Genomic DNA, 18,544 nt, shown 5'->3' on the forward strand with positions numbered 1-18,544 from the left:
GCCCGGGGAGGGGCAATGGAGGAATTCAAAGCCATCCACTCTGTCCTGCCCAGGAGGGCAGTGGTGGAAATTCCTATGAAAGAACCATTTCTGCAGTGATGGACAGAAGATAGGATGGCATTGTGTGGGTCCTACATTAATTCAGATTATTTTAAAACATCCGACATATTTTGTGATTCATTCTTTTAAGATAGGATGAGGTCAGGAGTTGCGAAATACCAGATGGGATGCTAAGAAAGTAACATAAAGGATAGGGTCTCTTTTTTCTTTTAAAGCCACAAACACATGACAGCAGCCGCTTCCCCTTTGCTCTGCTTTATCTGCAGACCAGGTGGCCAATGTCCTCTGAGGCAGCCAGATAGTAAACAGTCTTTACCTGTAGGTCCTGTGGTCTCTGTCGCAGTGGGCAGCAGCAGCAGCGACAACATGGGAGCAAGGAGCCTGAACTGACAGAGCAGGTGGGGCTGGTCCGGCCTCTGGGTCACCTGCCCTGCTCCCCACCGCCACCCCACCTTGTCTAAACTTGGAAAGCACCATCGGGCCCCATGAATACGAGGTTCAGTCACAGTGATGACTACTTTGCCTTCAAGGAGCTCACAACCTAGTGCACTGAACATCTGAGTGGATTTAACGGACTTCATGGATTAAAAAGTTACAGGTCAGTGGGACAGGTACCTCAGTGAAAGCTTTTCAAATGTCCCACGGGGAGAAGACATGAAGACACACCAGGGGACCTGGACATTTGCAGACGGACCACTGACAAGGAGTTTCCAGAATTAAGTGTATATATCCTTGAAAGCAATAGGGAAAAATAAGTGGGCAAATAGCAGAATGTTCAGAAATGTGACAGGTAATTCGCCAGAGAGGAAAGTGAACAGGAACAAGCACGAAAACATGGCCATCCTCACTACCCACAGGAAAAGAGAACATGGAGGCCATGGTAAAACATCACCTCATAGTCATCACATCAGGCAGTCTGGATGCTGATGACGACAGGAAGCCTCTGGGACACAACCCAACAGTGCAGACCCCACAGTTCCCCTCTTTGGTATAGCTCCCAGAATTTTCATGGCATAGCACACTGACAACTGCAAAAACAAAAAATTAAATGGGGATCAGCCTAACTATCCTAGACAGGGGTAGATGATGCAGCCAGGCCATGAAATACTATACAGCAGTGAAAAAGGAATGCAAAGCTACATATACAAACCTCGCCATCACTCAGAAATGATATGTCTGTTCACCTGGGGGTGTTGGAGGGCCCTTGCCAGGCCCTGTCCTGAGCGCTGACAAGGTCATCACTCTCATTATTCCCATTAAATGAAACAAGTGGCAGGAGGGTGTGTCCCACGCCACGCCTGTATGTTGTTAGGGGAGCCTCACATAGGCAGTAAATGTGTAAAGAAACCCATGGGAACAACAAAACAAAAACTTCAGTTTCAGAGCAAGAGTTCCCTGGGAGCAGAGGGCGCAGGTTTTTGTGATAACAGTGAGGGCTGAGGTTGGGTTGCGAAAGTCTTCTGTTAAATTAGGGTGGCACGTGGGTACTCAGTACTATTTGCTGTGTAGTAGGCTTGTCTGTTCTGAAGCAGAATATCTTTCTTACAGGAAAACAGATGCCTTCACGTCAATCATTATGTGAAGGTTTTGATTACTGAATGTCACAACCACTAGTTCGAGGACCTGCCCTGCGGCCTCCCTCAGAACAGAGTCCTTCAGTCTTGTGGGCTTTACCCTGAAATGGGTCAGCATCAAAAGTTTTCAAAGCAGGGAGAGGTGACAGGCATGTATTTTAGGAAGATCTGTGTGGGCTATGTGAGTGCATTAAAGAAGGGGGTGACTGTCACCTTATCAGAAGAGAAGGATGTCACCCTGACACAGCAGGTACTGGTCTGGGTCCATTTCCTATGGGGCTTCTCACCACTGGGCGCTGTCTCAACTTGTCATCTCAGGAAAAGTCACCCTGTCTTAAGTTTTAAGACTTGCATGGAATCTGAGCTAGAAATTCAGAACCAAGTGCTCCAGGGCTTAGATAGGATAACCCCAAAAAAGATAAAATAGAGTCCAACTTGGAGCTTTGGCAGAACAGTCATCCTTTTATGAATTTTTAAAATAATTTTAAGATGCTACTTAGAACCTATTTCAACTCTAAATAGACGGTCTCTAAATTCTATCTCATGCTTTTTCTGAGTTCCTCGGATAACTTTAAATTTTTAGCTTTGCTGTTTCAAGCCCTACGCTTCCTGGTGGCAGCGTGGACAGAAGACGCAGGGTTGTCATCCAACGGTGAGCACAGAGTTAACTGAAATGGGTGGCAGGCCCTGAATTTGAAATGGAATTTCATATAAAATTTTTCTGGCCTTTCTATAAATAGAAAACACCATTAGACCGAAGTCTGGCGCATTAACTTTGGCCTACAAGGTGCATATTTCAATTTCCCATGCCTTGTCACAAACTGGATTAGCTCCTTGAAATGTCCGTTGAACTTGGTTATGTAATGGCTTTATACGTGGCGCAGTGGCCAGACTACTGTGCTGGTGCCCATTTCCATTTATGGTGATAAGCTTTAGTGTTTACATGGCCCCAAGAATCATTTTCAAGAAGGCTTTGGGGAAAGACTCAAAATTTTATAATTTATTCTTCAGTCAAAACAGCCAAATAGAGGTTTGACTGTGGGTGGCACTGAGCTTCTGAATAAGGCTCATGTTTGGGGGAAAAGGTGAGAGAAGATAGGAAGCTGCCAGGACACGTGTCAATGTTTGGGTGAAAGTGCACAGAAGGTGAGCATTTCCCGTGGGATGAACGTGAACCTGGCCCAGTGGCTGTATGTCGCAGGAGAGAATGGCTGTCCCCCAAGTAAACACAGTGCGGGCCAGGCGCCAGGGGCTGCGCTTCACCAGGAGGGAGGGGCTCTGCGGCTCACAGAGTGGAAGACACGTGAGAAAGTACAACACAGCCCTGCAGGGTGGCTCAGCTGGTTGGAGCGTCAGCCCTTGCACCCAAGGGCTTGATCTTCTGTCAGGAAGCATACTGGAGGCAACTGATCCATGTCTCTCTCTCACATCCATCTTTCTTACTTTCCCTTCCTTTCTCTTTAACATCAATAAAAAACCAACCAACCACCTTTTGTTTGATGTAGTTGCATTTATTTTTTCTGCTTCCCTTGCCTGAGAAGACACATCTAAAAAGATACTGCTAAGGGTAATGTCAAAGAGCTTACTGCCTATGTTTTCTTCTAGTTTTAGGGTTTCATGTCTTGCCTTTGTCTTGAATCCATTTTGAAATGACTTTTCTGTATGGTATAAGAAAGTGGTCCAAGATTACTGTTTTGCATGTGCCTCTCCCATTCTCCCGGCACCACTTACTGAAGAGACTGTCTTGACCCTGTTCTGTTGTATGCTCTTGCCTCCTTTGCTGTAGACCGACCGCATGAGGATTTATTTCTGGGCTCTCTAGTCTACTGATGTCTTTATGCCAGTGCCATACTGCGTTGATTACTGTAGCTTTATAATATAGTTTGGTATCAGGGAGCACACTACCTCCCACTTTGTTCTTAAAATTTCTTTGGGTATGTGGGGTCTTTTGTGGTTCCATATAAATTTTAGGATTAGTTGTTCTGAGAATGCCACTGGTATTTACCGGCATTGTTGTGGGTAGTATGAAAATTTTAATAATCTTAATCCTTCCATTTATTTGTATCTTGTTCACAACTTTTCTTCAGTGTCTTAGTCTTGCACATCTTTGGCTCAGTTTATTCCTGGATATTTTTGGTTTTTGACATAACTGTGGATGGGGTTGTTTCTTAATGTCTCCTCCCGATGGTCTGTTTTTGGTTTCTAGAAACGCAACTGACCTCTGTGCACTGCTGACAGAAGGAGCGGGGCTGAGTCAGGAACAACTACACAGCTTTATTGTCAGTGGGTTACGGAAAGTCCACATTAAACGCATTACCCTACAAATAATAACCTATGAGGATACAAAAAGTGACTGAGCAACATTATTTGGTACTTCTGATGCTTCCATTAACTCCAGCTTCCAATTACAAAGGCCATTAAACCACGCGAGCTACTCACAAGCCCCTGCGTGTGCGGGTCAGGTGGGCAGTGAGGCCATCCTCCTCCTCAGCTCCGCGGCCTTCCCCTCCAGCTTGGCACAGCCCTCCTCCACCGCCTTCCCAATGCCTTCGTGGTACTTCTCCAGAGCCCCTTTCAAGGTCAGAAATATTTCCTAAGTGGAAAATGAGGGGAATGAGTCCATGCATCAGACTCAACTGAAAATGAACCATAAGAATCCCCGGTCAGACTCATATGTTTAATACTATTTTGAAGCCTAATGTCACGTGCATTGGCCTGTCACCATGGCCTGGATTCCAAGGCACTGAGAACTTATTTTAATTGTCAAGGAAACATTTTAACTTCGATGCTCTCCATGGCAAACACCAGGCACACACTTAGATCAGTGTGAACAGCTAGAGCCTCTGCATCTGACCTTGCCGTCATGGAAAGACGTGTGAACAGAGTTACTATGAACCTACAGGACAGAGACACACCAACGCCTTGTCTGGTTGTCTTAACTGGCCAGGCAGCTCTACCAGCAGTAACAAGTTTTCATGCAAACCTACGTGCATATGTGAAGATGACAAATGAAAGCAGAACAGTTTTCAGACTGAATATAATTCCTTCCACCTCATACTCAGCCAATGCATTTTTGATCTTTTATTATTTACTTTTCTTAAAATTGTTAAACCTTGATACAAGAAAAAGTGGGATTAGGTTATAGAAAGGGTCAGCCTCTACTCTGGAGAACTGATGAAATCTTCAAAGTGAGGGTGACATAATTTACATAAACTCTTGAGATTATCTGAAACTAATTTCTTATCAACACTCACCTGGGACCTCAGCCTCTCCCTCTCAGTGGCATCTTTCAGCTGCTGAACGGTAAATCTAACCTTCTGGATTTCTTGATTAATGGTGGTTATCCGCTCATAGACAGCACCTCTTTTTTCTTGAACTTTATTGCAATCTCTAAAGGAAACAGACAGCCAAGTTATAATTCCTTTCTAGGATCTAAAAGGCAAACATTTAACTTAGCTTGATTACAAAGTACCCACCGTATAAGACACACTTTAGCCTCTCCTCAAGGCATAAAAGTGAACAGATGACCACCCCTGTGCGGGGCTACCCTCATGCAGGACCCCAGGAGCCACACAGGGTCTGAGGTCACAGTCTGTGCCCAGGATGCGCCTTGCGTGCCAATGGTGGGAATGAGTTGGGCAGCCCTGCTTCCAGGCAGCTTGGCCAAAAATCTAAGCTCCCAGGCTCTGCCCTTTGCTGTGTCCACAGGAGGAAGAAAGCAAAGGGAATCTTCCCACAACCGTAACGCACCTTTGAGAGGCTCAACAGTGACATCACAGGCATTCCTGGGGCCTCAACTATTCTAAACACCTTTTTAGCACGGACAGGAAGACCGCACCAAGGAAACCCAGCACTCTGGCCGACAGCTAGGACAGATGCTAGCACAGTGCAACTCTTATCCAAACACAAAAACCACAGGGGTCCAGGCTGCAAAGGAGCTGGACTAGGAGCTAGATTAGGGGCTGGACTAGGAGCTGGACTAAGAGGGGGACTAGGAGCTGGAGGAGCTGGACTAGGAGCTGGACTAGGGGTTGGACTAGGAGCTGGAACGGCTGGCTGACACGTTGGAGCACCGGGCCGCTGAAGAATTACACAAATTACAGAACTGTGACCCTGGAGAAGAAATCCAGAGCAGCAACATCTCTAAGTCTGGACACAGCCTCACAAGATTGCCAGCTGACTCATCTGTCCTGGCCTCCTCGTGGTGGAATACCTTTCTGAAATTACACGAGGTGTGGAATCTTAGGGGAAACTACTGGTTTCTTCAGCACGTTAAACTGGACATAGCTCCGTACTCGATCACCGTGCGCTTGTACTGTTTGACGTCCTCATGCTTCTTGTTGATTTTGAACTGCACCGTGGCGAGCTTTTCCTTCTTCACATTCATCAGTCTCCGCAAAGAGTTTTCCTCAGCCTTCAGTTTCTTCAGTTCTGACTCACCGCTCTCAATCTGGTCCTCCAAGTTCAGGTTCTGTCATGAGAAGACTTCGATCAATGCAACCAAGTAGGGGTACAGATGGAACCAACGACTCTTCTAGGAAGAGCTGCAATAAGACACCATTTGAAACGAGACAGAACTGTTTCAGCCCTGCACCCGCAGGAGAACAGACTGGACAGAGGGGACAGAAGGCGGCACGGGGACAAGATCGTGACACCCAGAGGGCTTCTTGTGCCACTTCATCAGCAAGGACTGGAACAGAAGTGGGGATGAGGCCAGCCAAGAGGTGGAGGGCAGGGGCCTGACCCAAGGTGGAGGAATGGGGGAGGACGGCCCCAGAGCAGTTAGAAGCAGGGACCTCCAGCCAGTTCTGCCGACTCCCGAGGGCAGACAGGGGAGCACTCGGTGCTCAGTGGGAACGAATACCTTGGGCCATCTTACACTCTAACCACTTCCCTCACAAAAGAAACCCCCATCGCATGCAAGGAGGTGGCCTGGGGACAGGTGGACGAGGAACGGAAAAGGTGCGAAGTGAGAAGGATTTTCAAGTGTCCAGCCTGAGAGACTTAAATAACGTGGGCACTGGCTCTCCACCTGCAGGGCAGACTCTGCGTCACTAACTTTCATCCCTTTAGCTCCCAGGTTGCACTAGGCAGTCACCTGGGATCCTGCGTACTGCTTAAAGGACCGTTTCTAACCGTTAAAATGAGTGTAAACTTCCACTACTTTTTTCTGAAATGCAGGGCAACCTGCAATGTCACTGACGTCGTCATTCATCTCATCTGGGGTGAAATGGGCCCAAAGCTGCCGAGGATCAGTTTGCCCCCAGTGCACATGGCCACACGCAACACTGTCTGTACAGAGACCAGTCTTTCTTTAGGACACAGTGAGGAGGAGGAAAGTGTACCCCAGGAGCTAACGCTGATAGCCCCAGTGAGACGGACACACCTCCTTTAAGACGCCAGCCAGCTTCTCCCTGTTCTCCGCCAGGTCCTGTATTTTCTTCTGATACAGCTGCACCTCCAGCTGGCAGGAGGGCAGGCCATCCACTGAGTCACGATATACCTCGTACTTCTCCATTACTTGTTGCTTTGAAAGGAAACACAGAAACCCATCTGAAAGCCTGGTTATGAGGCGGCAGCAATGTCAGAGCTCACTCGGCAGCAGCTGCCAACAGCTTAGCAGCAGAGAACGCCTGGAGTCCAGGCCGGGAACGAAGTGCTTAATGCCGTGTGTCTGAGCCCAGGCTTACGCTTTCCTAAGCCCGGTGAGTGGGGACTGAGGAAAACTGCCTTGATTTTACCAAACCTCTCACTGAAGCACCTCCCAAGGTTATTCGTGATGATCTCAAAAGACTCCATTTCTGCTCACGCTCCAACTACTCCCTTTACTCCCAGGCAACTGCACTGTCAATTATAACAATCTTAGCCCTTTGACCACTCCAGCTCATTTTTAAAAGATTAATTCCATTCTAAAACCAGAAATGGGCACTGTTGACCACAACCACCCCCATATCAAAGGCTTCTTCCCCCTCCCCCCCTCCATCCCCCCTTCTCAATCAGTTGGCTTGTCACAGCAAAACAGTTAATCCTCTCATTGCTGGTTTTCCTGTTGTCTTTCACACTAATTTGTCAAGACCTTGCATGTCATGGACATAATCCCTCCACCTGTCACACGCACTACAAGTATGTTCCACAACTGTACTGTTGTTCTGTATAGCTTTTGGGTTTCCAGTCTTGATTTTAAAAATCTACCCCAGGCCAAGATTATACAAATGTTCTCCTAAAATGTCCAAAATTGCTAAAATTTTCAATTTAAATTTTTAATCCAGTTAAAATGTATTTTTGTAAATGGTGCAGGTGTAGGCCTGGCTCCCTTTGCTTCTGGATGAACAGCCAATTGCACCAGAACTGTTTGCTAAATAATGCAATGTTCTCTCAAAACACTCAGACCTCTTTCGGGGCTCTCATGCTCTGTAACTTCTATTCCCATGTGACAATTTTTAATAATCAGGAATTACCTGAATAACCACCTCAAGATGAACCAGAAGTGTCTTTTCATAGTTTATAAAACTTGCCTCATAAAAGACGCTCAATCACCCACCCACTTCTACTGTCCTACCCTATTCAACCCCTCCCAGCAATAACTGGGATCTTTTAAACACAAGTATACCTTGTCCAGCACCCTCTCTGAAACCAGTCACTGGTGTGCCCTTGCTCTTAAAGTCAAATCCAGCACCCTGAGCCCTCAGCCTCTGCCTATTTTTCCATCATCTCAGGCCACTCTCCTTCTAAGTATCATGCTTTGTTCCCAGAACACACCTTGATCCCTATGACCTCAGAGGCTTTGCATATGCTGTTCTCTCTGCCTCAATGCTCGTCCATGTACAAATTTGCTAGGATCGCCCCTGTTCTTCCTTCAGATGTCAGCATCAATTCCCCTTCCTTCCCACCACACCGGATTCCACAGGACTAAAGCAGGCACCCCACATTAATTATTTCAAAGTACCCTATACTATTTTTTGTTTCAGTTTGTGGTGCTTTTTAAAAAGTAGACTTTATTTTCTGGAAAAGTTTTATGTTCACAGCAAAACTGAGCAGAAGGTACAGAGACCTCTCATATACTTCCTTCCCCCACATGCTGGCACTACACGTTTTCATAGTACATGTTAATGCTTGTTATTATATAATTAGTTATAAAATTGTTTAATACCGTCCTCCCTGAAAATAAAGCACCTAAGGCTCATAAGGATCACCCAGGGCAAAGCCTCAAAAACATGTTGTGTAAGTAAACAAATGTCTTCAAATTCTCTCTTCACCCTGAACCCACTTAAAGAGCAACAAATGAAACACGAGGGCGAAGTGCGTAAGAGGAAGAGAGAGACAGGCAACCTGGAAGTCAGAGACCAGCACAGGATTAAACAAGAGTTGCTGAAAAAACAAACTCATTAAAATGAAGAAAAGAACACTCACCCTGGAATTTTTAAGCTTCTGAACTGTATCTTTCATTTTTTCTTTATAATTCTTTAACTTCTCTGGAGAATCCACAATTTTTGTTTTCAAACTCTCTTGTACTTCTTTCAAAGAAACCACTGACAATTTTAGCTCATTCTGTGGAGAGAACGCTTTTATATATGAAATACAACAATAAGATAGAAAAAAAAAAGAAGTTGGGTCTGGGCTTGTTGTCGTAGGGGTGAAATCAGGGGACGGCCACACTGCTTCCTGTGTCGGGGCTCCCACTCCTGTCCAGGCCCCGGGCCAAGTTCCTGGGTACAACATGAAAGGTCATCCCTCAGTCCCTCTCAGGCTCCCATCCAGTGTCATCTCCCTCATGTCCTAGGGCACCCTGTAAGCTGGTCATATTGGTCCTGTGTCGGGCCCTGATCAGTAAGGTCTTCCTGAGGGTTACCACTTCCCCCTGCACTGCCTGTGTTCATGAGTCCCTGCGAACCCTGCCCCACCTGCTCCAACCCCTCCACAGCAAATGCCCAAACCCCAGGATACGGACTGTACGTGCCACACCATCCTTGTGCATTTCAGGTGTTTCTCAACTGACTGAGCAACGTGGGTGTGTGACTAGTTACCCCTGTTCTCCCAGGACCCAAGCAAAGTAATAGCACTGACAAGGTGCTATAAAAAAGTTCAATTTGTTTCATTTTAAGGGAAAAAGACTCGGGAGAGACATCTGACTATGATATACCCAGTTAATACTCCTCCACACGAACTCTCCAGCCTCAGTGCTACTGTAGTGAAAAGGTGCTCACCAAATGCTTGGTTTTCTCTAAGATATCAGACTTCTTCTGGGCATTTCTCTCTTGCAGCATTATCTACAGAAAAAGCAAACAATTGTTTTACAATGATTCAAAGCAGGTTTAAATGTACCTTCTCGGTGCATTCTCATAAAACAAAGGTAAGAAAGTGGTTAATGGACTAGACCGATACCCTCAAACTCCCTGTCCACCCCTTCCCCCACCTCTGGTCAGAAGTACCCACAGCTCCCTTACTGAGCAGTTCAATCCAAAGAGCTGCTAAGCCCATGCCTGCCAACCCAGTAGCCCAGACTGAAATACTGTGTGTCGTCCTAGCAAAAGGAGTGCCAAGCTAATGTGCACCCGTCACATCGGGCCTGCAACCTCACACTCTGGAAGCAGAGTGCAGACAACCTCGTCTCCTGTTCGAGGGCTTGCATGCACACTGCTTTTTATCACAGCAAATGCCCAAACCCCAAGAGCTGGTCTCTGCAACAGGCAGACACAAAACATCTTGTTTCCCTGGAAACTTTAAAGTGCCTGGAAGCACCCAGGAGGGTTTGCTGCAGTGTCTAAGGTGCCAGTGCAATTAGGGGGCAGCAGAATTAGACATAGGAAAACACTAAAAAATGCTAGTCTCCAAGAAAGCACATAACTTTGGCATCACAAATAAATACCATGGTCTGACGTGGGCGACAGAGGTGAATGTATGTCCCTTAGAATATAGGCAGGGCAGTAACGCTGTTTAGTCACTGAATGCGCCCCCCCGCCCCCCAAAAAAACTACAGAAACGCTCTTCCTAGGAGTCAAGGTCTCGACAACACCCACCGTTTTCTGCTGGAAGTCCTGGCTCAGCAGCTGCTGCAGCTCCTGGATCTCATCGGAAAGCTGCTTAAACTCGGCCTGCTCCTCCACTGGAACAGAACTGAGCACAGTGCGCTGGTTACACTACCAAGGTCCCAACTCTACAGGACCAGGCTGGAGTCTCGGCCCCGCGGAACTTCAGCGAGGGCACCCTCTGCCTCAGGCTCTGAATGATACCCTCCCAGACAGCACCTGAGAACAGGCAAGCCACCTCCAGGGAATGGGCAAAAGTGCTCCTGCGCCTTCCCGTCAGGTCTCCGTGGGGACCACTGCGCACCCCACCCTCTGCTTTCCTGAGAACAGGACCACAGGCCCCTCTCCCCTGCCCACACATCTGCTCACAGTTCCTGCGGCTCCCTGCTCTCGCACCCCTGTCCTCCCCAGCAGACTGGCGCATGCTGTCTCCTCCACAGGAAGGTTCTCAGCATTGGTCTCTGTATCATGGTCTAGAATTGCTCCTTTCGTTTCAATCCCGACTGCCAGTGAGCTAACGAGCTTTATGTATTTTTTATTAGCCATTTGTTACTAAATCCGTTTATAACCTTGGGCCATTTTCTAGTGTGCTTTCCCCCATCAGTGCATGGGATTCCCTATATGTTGGAACAGCACTCGGGCTTTCTGATCAAGAGAGAAATGTTTTGCTGTATATGCTGCAAACACTCCCTCCCAGTCTGCCCCTACCGTCTGATATGGTGTGAGCTAACTCCCCCAGAGGAGACTTTCACATCTGCGTCCTAGGCCATCTTTTCAGCTTGCTGCTGTCCCTGAGGGCAATTACAGGAAGGCATGACACAGATACACTCAGGCACCAACACGGTAAAAGGGATAAAAAGTCTGTCAGTTCCTAATTAGAACACACAAGGCCAAGGAATCCTAACTTGTGAGTTTCCTCCTATCTGACCTATATGAGCCAATAAAACCCACCCCTGCTGAAGGGGTAAAATGCTGACAGAATCAACTGGTCTGAAGAGGGGAGTCCAGTGAGCTGCTGCTCTCCTGTGTAAGCTGAACACCCCCCGGTGCAGCTCAGGAGAGGAAGCTGAACACTCCTGGGGGCAGCTCAGGAGAGGAAAGTACCAATTTGCACATGTCTGGCTAATGCACAACAGCAGGAAAGAAGCAAAAGATGTATCATGTCCCAAGAGTGAGAAAAAAGAAAAGGTAAACTTAAAACAGTGCAGTTTAGTAGGAAAGATGACTTGAAGTCAACTGTAGGGCTGTCAAATACTACTCGCAATCCACTCTGCATTTTTAAAGTTGCAATTATTTTATTCGTAAATCTGCTACTCACTCAAGTTTCTCCAGCTTCGTTAAGGCCTCCTGGTGAGCCATATTCAGCTGCTGCATTTTGTCCACAGAAGATTTCTATTAAAGCAGTTTTAGTAACTTCACGTTAGTGTTTTCCAACATAATCGCGACATGTTTAAAAATTCACCTGTCAGTGCAGACTGCAAATGCTCTCTTGCTACACCTTACACCACGAGAAACAGGCACTGTGACATGTGCGTCAGGGACTTCTGTGCTTGTTCAGCACATACGTGTTGGTACCAGTCAGCGCTGTGTGCAGTGCTGGGAACGACACCAGAGACTAACAGTTCCTGGATGTGAGTAGCGCAGTCGCCTTGAAGAGTCACTACATGAGTATAAAACCACAACCCAGCTTGTTACAGTGCTGAGCACAATGGCAGCCAACCCTACTTGGGTGATGACCAGGGAGACCGTCACAGAGAGCTGCAGCGAAATGACAGATGTCTGAGCCGTGTCTTAGAAGTGAGAAGAAATCAGCCAAGCCAAGGCGTGTGCGTGAGCATGTATATACGTGAGTGCGTGCGTGTGCACGTGAGTGCGTGTTGGCACACGCAAGTGTAGGCTTGGGGAGCATGTGATGTTCCAGAGGTACAAGTGTGGTGTGATTTGTGCAAGGACATCTCTATTGATCTGTAGCTCAGTGTGTGGCTGGAGCTGAGTTCCAAGTGTCTGGCTCTGGTACTTTTCTATGAGCATGTGCCCACAACTGGGGACAGACGGGAACAAGTCATAGATGACCCACAGCCTTTCCAAATTCTCTACTGCTGACGAGTGAGTTTATCTGTTAGGTGGCCTATTGGACTGAATGCTATGATGCAGTGCTGGGCCAGCATTGGAGCAAACATGAATCTCAAGCCTCATGACTAAAGGACATTGTTAAACATCAGAGAACACGCGACTTGTCACTACTCTCCTCCTTACATTTCCTGACATAGGAAGAGATCAAACAGGAAACCCAGCCTCTCTGTAACCAAACAGCAAAGAAAACCTCTCTCTGAGATGCTTTCCAGTACCTAAACCCTGAAACTTCACATAAATATAACAATCAACTTGCTTCTACAATAATTAGTCATTCATGACAACGGCTTTAGAGCAGACAATCAGTTTACAAGTGGTGCTACGTCTCCACCTTACATATTGCCAGAGGAACTCCATGTACGTCTCACGGCATGCTTCCCTGAAGTGGATGAAGTTGATGATGCCACTCAAAAACCGGCTGGTCCTTTTGGCTTCTAAAACAGAAAGCGAGACTCCCTAAGTAAACCTTTGAAACAATATAAAAATGAAATCCACCCTCTCCCACCATATACTCTGCTCACAGAATACAAATAAAGCTGTGTGTGCTCTAACCAAGGTTCAAAGAGTTTGCTTTAACTTAAAAATCAGAATTATCTTTGCATTAATTATCTTTGCATTTAATAAAAAAAATCAAAAAGGCAAACCATTTTTGGCCATGAGAAAGTGGCAGGACCTGCTTTCTTTTCCCATCTTAACCAATCAGAAAGCCACACAAAATGTACTGCAGCAGCCCAGCCAGCGTGGCTCAAACGCTGAGCATTGCCCTATGATCCGGGAGACAGCAGTTCGATTTCCAGTCAGGGCAAGTGCCCAGGTTGCGGGCTCCATCCCCAGTAGGGGCTGTGCAGGAGGCAGCCAATCAATGACTCTCTCATCATTGATGTTTCTCTCTCTCTCTCCCTATCCCTTTCTCTCTCTGGAATCGATAAAGACATATTTTTAAAAAATGCTTTCACCATAACATTTAGGGGGGAAAAAAAAAAAAGTCCTGCGGCATACCATGGAGGACAGCAGCCCCAAGAGAAACACTATGGGGGGAGAGCCCTGTCAATATGTCAGTGTGGACTCCAGGCTGAGTCCAAGGAGGAAGAGCACAGACTCACAGCTCCTAATGAGTCGTGAAGGCAGAACCGAGAGTCTGGACAGACCAAGGTAACTGGAATTTAAGTTGGCCTCTCCAAACTAAAGTCCATTTCCTGACTTACATTCCATTTGTTCAAGGGAGAGAGAGAGAGACATACAAGGAGAAAAAGGGGAAAATTTTAAAAGACCTGAACCAAAATTTTACAACTTAAAACTGAAATATCTGACACTAGATGGGCTTAATGGCTGATCAGACCTGCAGAGGAAAGGACTAGTGAGATGAAGGCAGCACTAAAAGTCAGAGATGAGCGTGAACAGAGCACCGTGCACTGAGGGACACCCCCAAGCAGCACATGAATGTGTAACGGAAGCCCCACAAAGAGGAGTGGCAGAGGACTTTCGTAAGACAGCTGAATATTCTCCAAATTTGACAGAAACTATAAACACATCCAAGTAAGCAAATCTAAGGAGGTGAGGACAGGGACGGGGAACAAAGGCAAACCCCCAAAGGCACATTGTAATGAATTGCTGAAAGCCTTTGAGTCTTATAGCAGCCAGACGGGAAGAGAAGCAGAGAGTTAGTCCAGTCTGAGGAGCAAGGGCTCAGTATTACTGGCCTTCACATAGGAAAGCTGGTGACACCCTGGACCCACAGGCCATAGGAAACAAGCTGAGAACCCTACAGGACGTGGGACTTCAGCAAGGCTGCACACGTTCCAGTGAAAAGGCAGACCAGGGGGAAAACTCACACCAATGCAGGGAAACAACAAGGTTACTAGCATCTCTACTTGTCTCTGCTGAGACAATCACCTCCTCTGAGAAGTCTAACCCTGGCCACTGCCACATGGGTTTCAGTGGAAGTAAACTCTGTATGTGGTCCATGAACTATCAAAATTAAGAGTTAAGATAAAAAGTGCTCTTTAGTCAATGATAACCCTGGAAGAACTGCCAAAAACAAAACAAATCTCAGGAGGGTGGTGGCCTCAGCCTCAGAAAATGAAGATAAGTTTAGACTTATAATCCAAAATGCAGGTGGGCACATGTGTGCACCACACGCACACGCACACACACAGAAGAAAACATCTCTCATTGGTTTGTGGGTACAACTAAAGCAGGGCTAAATGTGAAGTTTGAAACCCTCACTCACTTGGGTACAGAATGTCGGCCGTCTCAAAGTCGTTCACCCGGCAAATGGGCAGAAATGAGTTCCTGGAAGACACAGTGGAGAAAGAACACTGAAAAGTGTACTATAAATATACACGAAGCCAGAGGAGAGGAACATCTTATTTTCAATGAGATTTCTGGATACATTCTCCAAGTCAAACGACATGTCAGATATCTACTAGAACGCATGGCCCTGTGGCACTGAATCTCCTTTTCCATACATTACATGAGTGTTATGCCCTGGGACAGTGAAATATGCCAACACACACTCTGGGAGGTACTAGGACTCTAAGCACGCAACGGCCTCCAACAATTTTATATTTACAACACTGAAACTTCAATTGAAAGTGCCACAGGTGGAGGCAGTTAGTTATGCTTGTTGAAAGTCTATAATTTTGAATACATATGGGATGAAGTGGAGAGAAAAAAGGCAGAAATTCCTTTCCAAAGAAAATCATGTCATTAAGAAAGCTTAATGTAACGCAGGTATGGTTAGACTAAGAAAATAAAATGCTACTCACAGATGAATAAACAGGTTGCTGACAGGTAAGAAGCCTTCCATTAAGTGTGGATACATGACGTCCGAGTTCACTGGCATCTAAAGGGAAAAGTCAGAAAATCTAAGTTACACATTAACCTGATGAAATGAAAAAAGTCTTCCACTTAAAGTAACCTCAATCAGAGAGTAAGATCAAATTATATTAACCTATTAAAGAGAAACAACAACGAACAATACAGATCCTAGAACAAACCTAGAGTTGCGTTCATATTAATTCTGAGTCACAGTGGGTGTTTCAGAACGGTTCTGAGTGCAGGAGAAAATGAAGGTGCTGGTTCCCAGGGACTAACCAGCAGCACTGACACTAGCTTTTACACGTGCTCGCTTAGCCTGTAGAACGAGCCCAGGACAGAAGCGAAGCCTCAGCACGGGCTCACAGCAAACACGGCAAGCTTTCAATCCCAAACAACATGCAGTGACACTGGACCATCCGACAGGCATTCTATCTCTGCATCTCCAGATGATGATCCGATGAGAAATACCTAATGTACTATGGCTCAGCTGCCTTACTCCAGCTGCTTTCCATTTCAGTGCCTATCCTCTACCCCAACGTGGGCTACGCCCTGAGAACAGCGTCTCTGAGTGCAGCCTGTGAATCTGAATAACTGCCTCCATCAGTGATCAGGGTCCTTAGGTCTCTCACTGCGGTCTTTGTCTGACTAAAGCTGTCAATATAAACCACCGTTATGCCTGAGATTCCTGATTCTCAGTGACATTTCACATAATAAAGTCAAGAACTTCCTGTCCTGAAAACCTGAAGCCTGCAAGTACGGAAGTGACCCACCATGTAGAAGTGCTCCAGGCGCGTGCCGTACACAATCTGTAAGGCCCTCAGGTAGATCATATGCAGGACCTCGGGCTATGGGAGAGAAGCACCTGTTAATGCCGACGCAGGGCTAAGCGGGGTCACTACCATCCTCACCGCCCCACATCAGAGTCACCACAGGCAAAGAACAAGACTGACAAGTTTCTCTATTTCCCTTGAAATAGTTCTTAATTTCTCCATACTTGAAAACACCTTATATACTTACCATTTGCTCATAAGTAAGTGATCGATAAGATCAGTTGTTTAAGTCCATAGACAGGATGAGAGCAAGACTATCCAAATCCAACCCAAGCCATCCACCCACACTGGAAGGGGAGGGCCACTCTTTCCAAACTAGTCCTCCGTGTGGTAACCCAGGGCACACCGGGAGTAAAGGTGACCCACCATGGAGACCTCAGATGCGAAGGTTTCCTCAGATGTTAGAGTTAAGGGAACAGCATGAGCAGAGGTATAAATGTCATAGGGTGGGCAGGATTTTTCAAAGTTCCATCTTCTAGATTTGCAGTTCCCAAGTGCTGGCCTGCAGACCCTGTTCTACATACGGGTTCATTTACCCTGAGAGCCTCTCTTTCCTTGTAAAGAATTAACGGGGCACCAAGACCAGAAAGTTCAGCTCCACGCCACTAAACCAGGTGGTCCTGTGCTACCCCTTCAAGACCAGCCCAGTAAACTCAAGGAGACGCTGGGACTTCTGTGTCACGTAAATAGTTCATGTCACACTTATTAACTACAGACATAAAGAACAGCGTCTGTCAAAACAAATCCGCCCCTGGGGACATGTAAGAAAATCAACCTGTGAGCTTCCAGAGGGCTGTTCTCAGCAGCCCGCCCGTGAGCCACGGGGGGAACGTCCCCATCGCCCTGCCCACCAGCGACGCCCCTGGAGCACCGCTGATGACCGCAGAAGTGCGTGCACGGCAGGAAGCTGGTTTAGAAGCTTTCTCTTTGGAGAAGAGGACCACGTTAAAGAACTGCATTCCTGGTGGACGCAGGAGCCGCGCCATATGACCTTCGCGGTGTCCTCAAGGCCCCAGGAGGGCTCCGGGTGAACCACAGGGGGCGCCGCCCAGCACAGCCGGCTCACCTTTGGGTTGGGGTAGAGGTCACCCTTGGAGAGGTTTTTGCCATCGGCCCCGGTTAAGATTTTGTTTCGAACGTGAGTCACGATCTCAGCGACGTTGTATCTGGGGAAGGACAAGGTCTCCATCCCCGGAGTCCCCCGCCGGCCTGCGGGAGGAGGCAGATGAGCGGGCGGGAGGGCGGCTCAGGCCCGGAGCCCGCGGGCGCGGGAGAGGGAGGGGAGCCCGGCCCCGCGCCGCCGCCCGCAGCTCCGACCAGGCGGCCCCGCCCCGGTTTCCTCGGCCCGCGCGTCCCGGGCTGAGCAGGGGGCAGCGCGTTTCCTCGCGCTCGGCGGCCCGGGGCTCAACCACATCCACCTGAGCGCTAACCCTCCGGGCAACACAACCCGCGGGGTCACGGGTGAGCAACAGCGACACGGGGCAGGCGTCCCGCCTCGCGGCTCCTCGGGGACACAGCGCGATGCTCAGGCTCGGGTGCCAGTAAGAAGGGAGAGGACCGCCCGCGCGGGACCGGCTGGGAAGGGCCGCCTCCGCCGCCGCCTCCCTCGGGCCCGCACCGGGCACCGCCCACCGCCCCCCCCCCCGCCGGCCGTGCGGGCCGCAGGCCGCGGAGGCGCGGTGTTCCGGACGCAAGGCCGCGGGAAGGGGAGGGCCGGGCCGGCCCCGCGAGCGCGGGCCCTCGCGCCACCGGGTTCACGCGCCCGCCGCCCCGCAGGCGGTGCCGCGACGGCGGAGCGCCCGGGCCGCTCGCCTGTGGGAAGCGCGGCAGGCGCGCCCGCGCGGGCCCCCAGCAGCAGCCCGGGCCGCCCCCGCCGCGCCACGAGCCCCGCGGGAGCCGGCGCCGCCTGGCCACGGCCGCCCCGCCGCCCCGCGCCCCGCGCCCCGCGTCCCGCGCGCTCACCGCCAGAGGAGACGCCGAGCCCGCCGCGGCCACAGGACGAACCACCCCGCTCAGCGCCGGCCCGTCGTCCCGTTTCAAACCAGCCGCCTACCCCAGCAGCCCCGCCCCTTCCGCCCACTTCCGGTAACGGTCGCGCCGA

The 18,544-nt window shown here is 48.6% G+C and overlaps 1 protein-coding gene across 1 annotated transcript; it reads right to left on the reverse strand.

Moving 5' to 3' along the window:
• Nucleotides 1-3,888: 3,888 nt before the first annotated feature.
• On the reverse strand, nt 3,889-18,511 carry NUF2 (NUF2 component of NDC80 kinetochore complex). Its single transcript, XM_081121446.1, has 14 exons — nt 18,406-18,511; nt 17,510-17,652; nt 16,384-16,458; nt 15,562-15,638; nt 15,024-15,085; nt 13,130-13,227; nt 11,979-12,052; nt 10,652-10,748; nt 9,839-9,901; nt 9,045-9,182; nt 7,021-7,161; nt 5,930-6,105; nt 4,889-5,024; nt 3,889-4,227 (listed from the first exon to the last, which is right to left on the reverse strand). The coding sequence occupies exons 2-14, from the start codon at nt 17,630-17,632 to the stop codon at nt 4,093-4,095; spliced, it is 1,395 nt and encodes a 464-aa protein (XP_080977572.1). The 5' UTR covers nt 17,633-17,652; nt 18,406-18,511; the 3' UTR covers nt 3,889-4,092.
• Between the last annotated feature and the right edge of the window lie 33 nt (nt 18,512-18,544).

The sequence above is a fragment of the Miniopterus schreibersii genome, assembly GCF_964146895.1.
Source record: "Miniopterus schreibersii genome assembly, chromosome: 19".
In the NCBI taxonomy this organism is placed as follows: domain Eukaryota; kingdom Metazoa; phylum Chordata; class Mammalia; order Chiroptera; family Miniopteridae; genus Miniopterus; species Miniopterus schreibersii.

Coding starts and splice junctions, on each gene's coding strand:
- NUF2 (XM_081121446.1), bottom strand. CDS start 17,632: ATGGAGACCTTGTCCTTCCCCAGATACAACGTCGCTGAGATCGTGACT. Junction 15,086..15,561: donor AGCAACCTGTTTATTCATCT/GTGAGTAGCATT, acceptor TGTGTCTTCCAG/GAACTCATTTCTGCCCATTT. Junction 7,162..9,044: donor AGAAGCTTAAAAATTCCAGG/GTGAGTGTTCTT, acceptor TTCCTTTCAAAG/CAACAAGTAATGGAGAAGTA.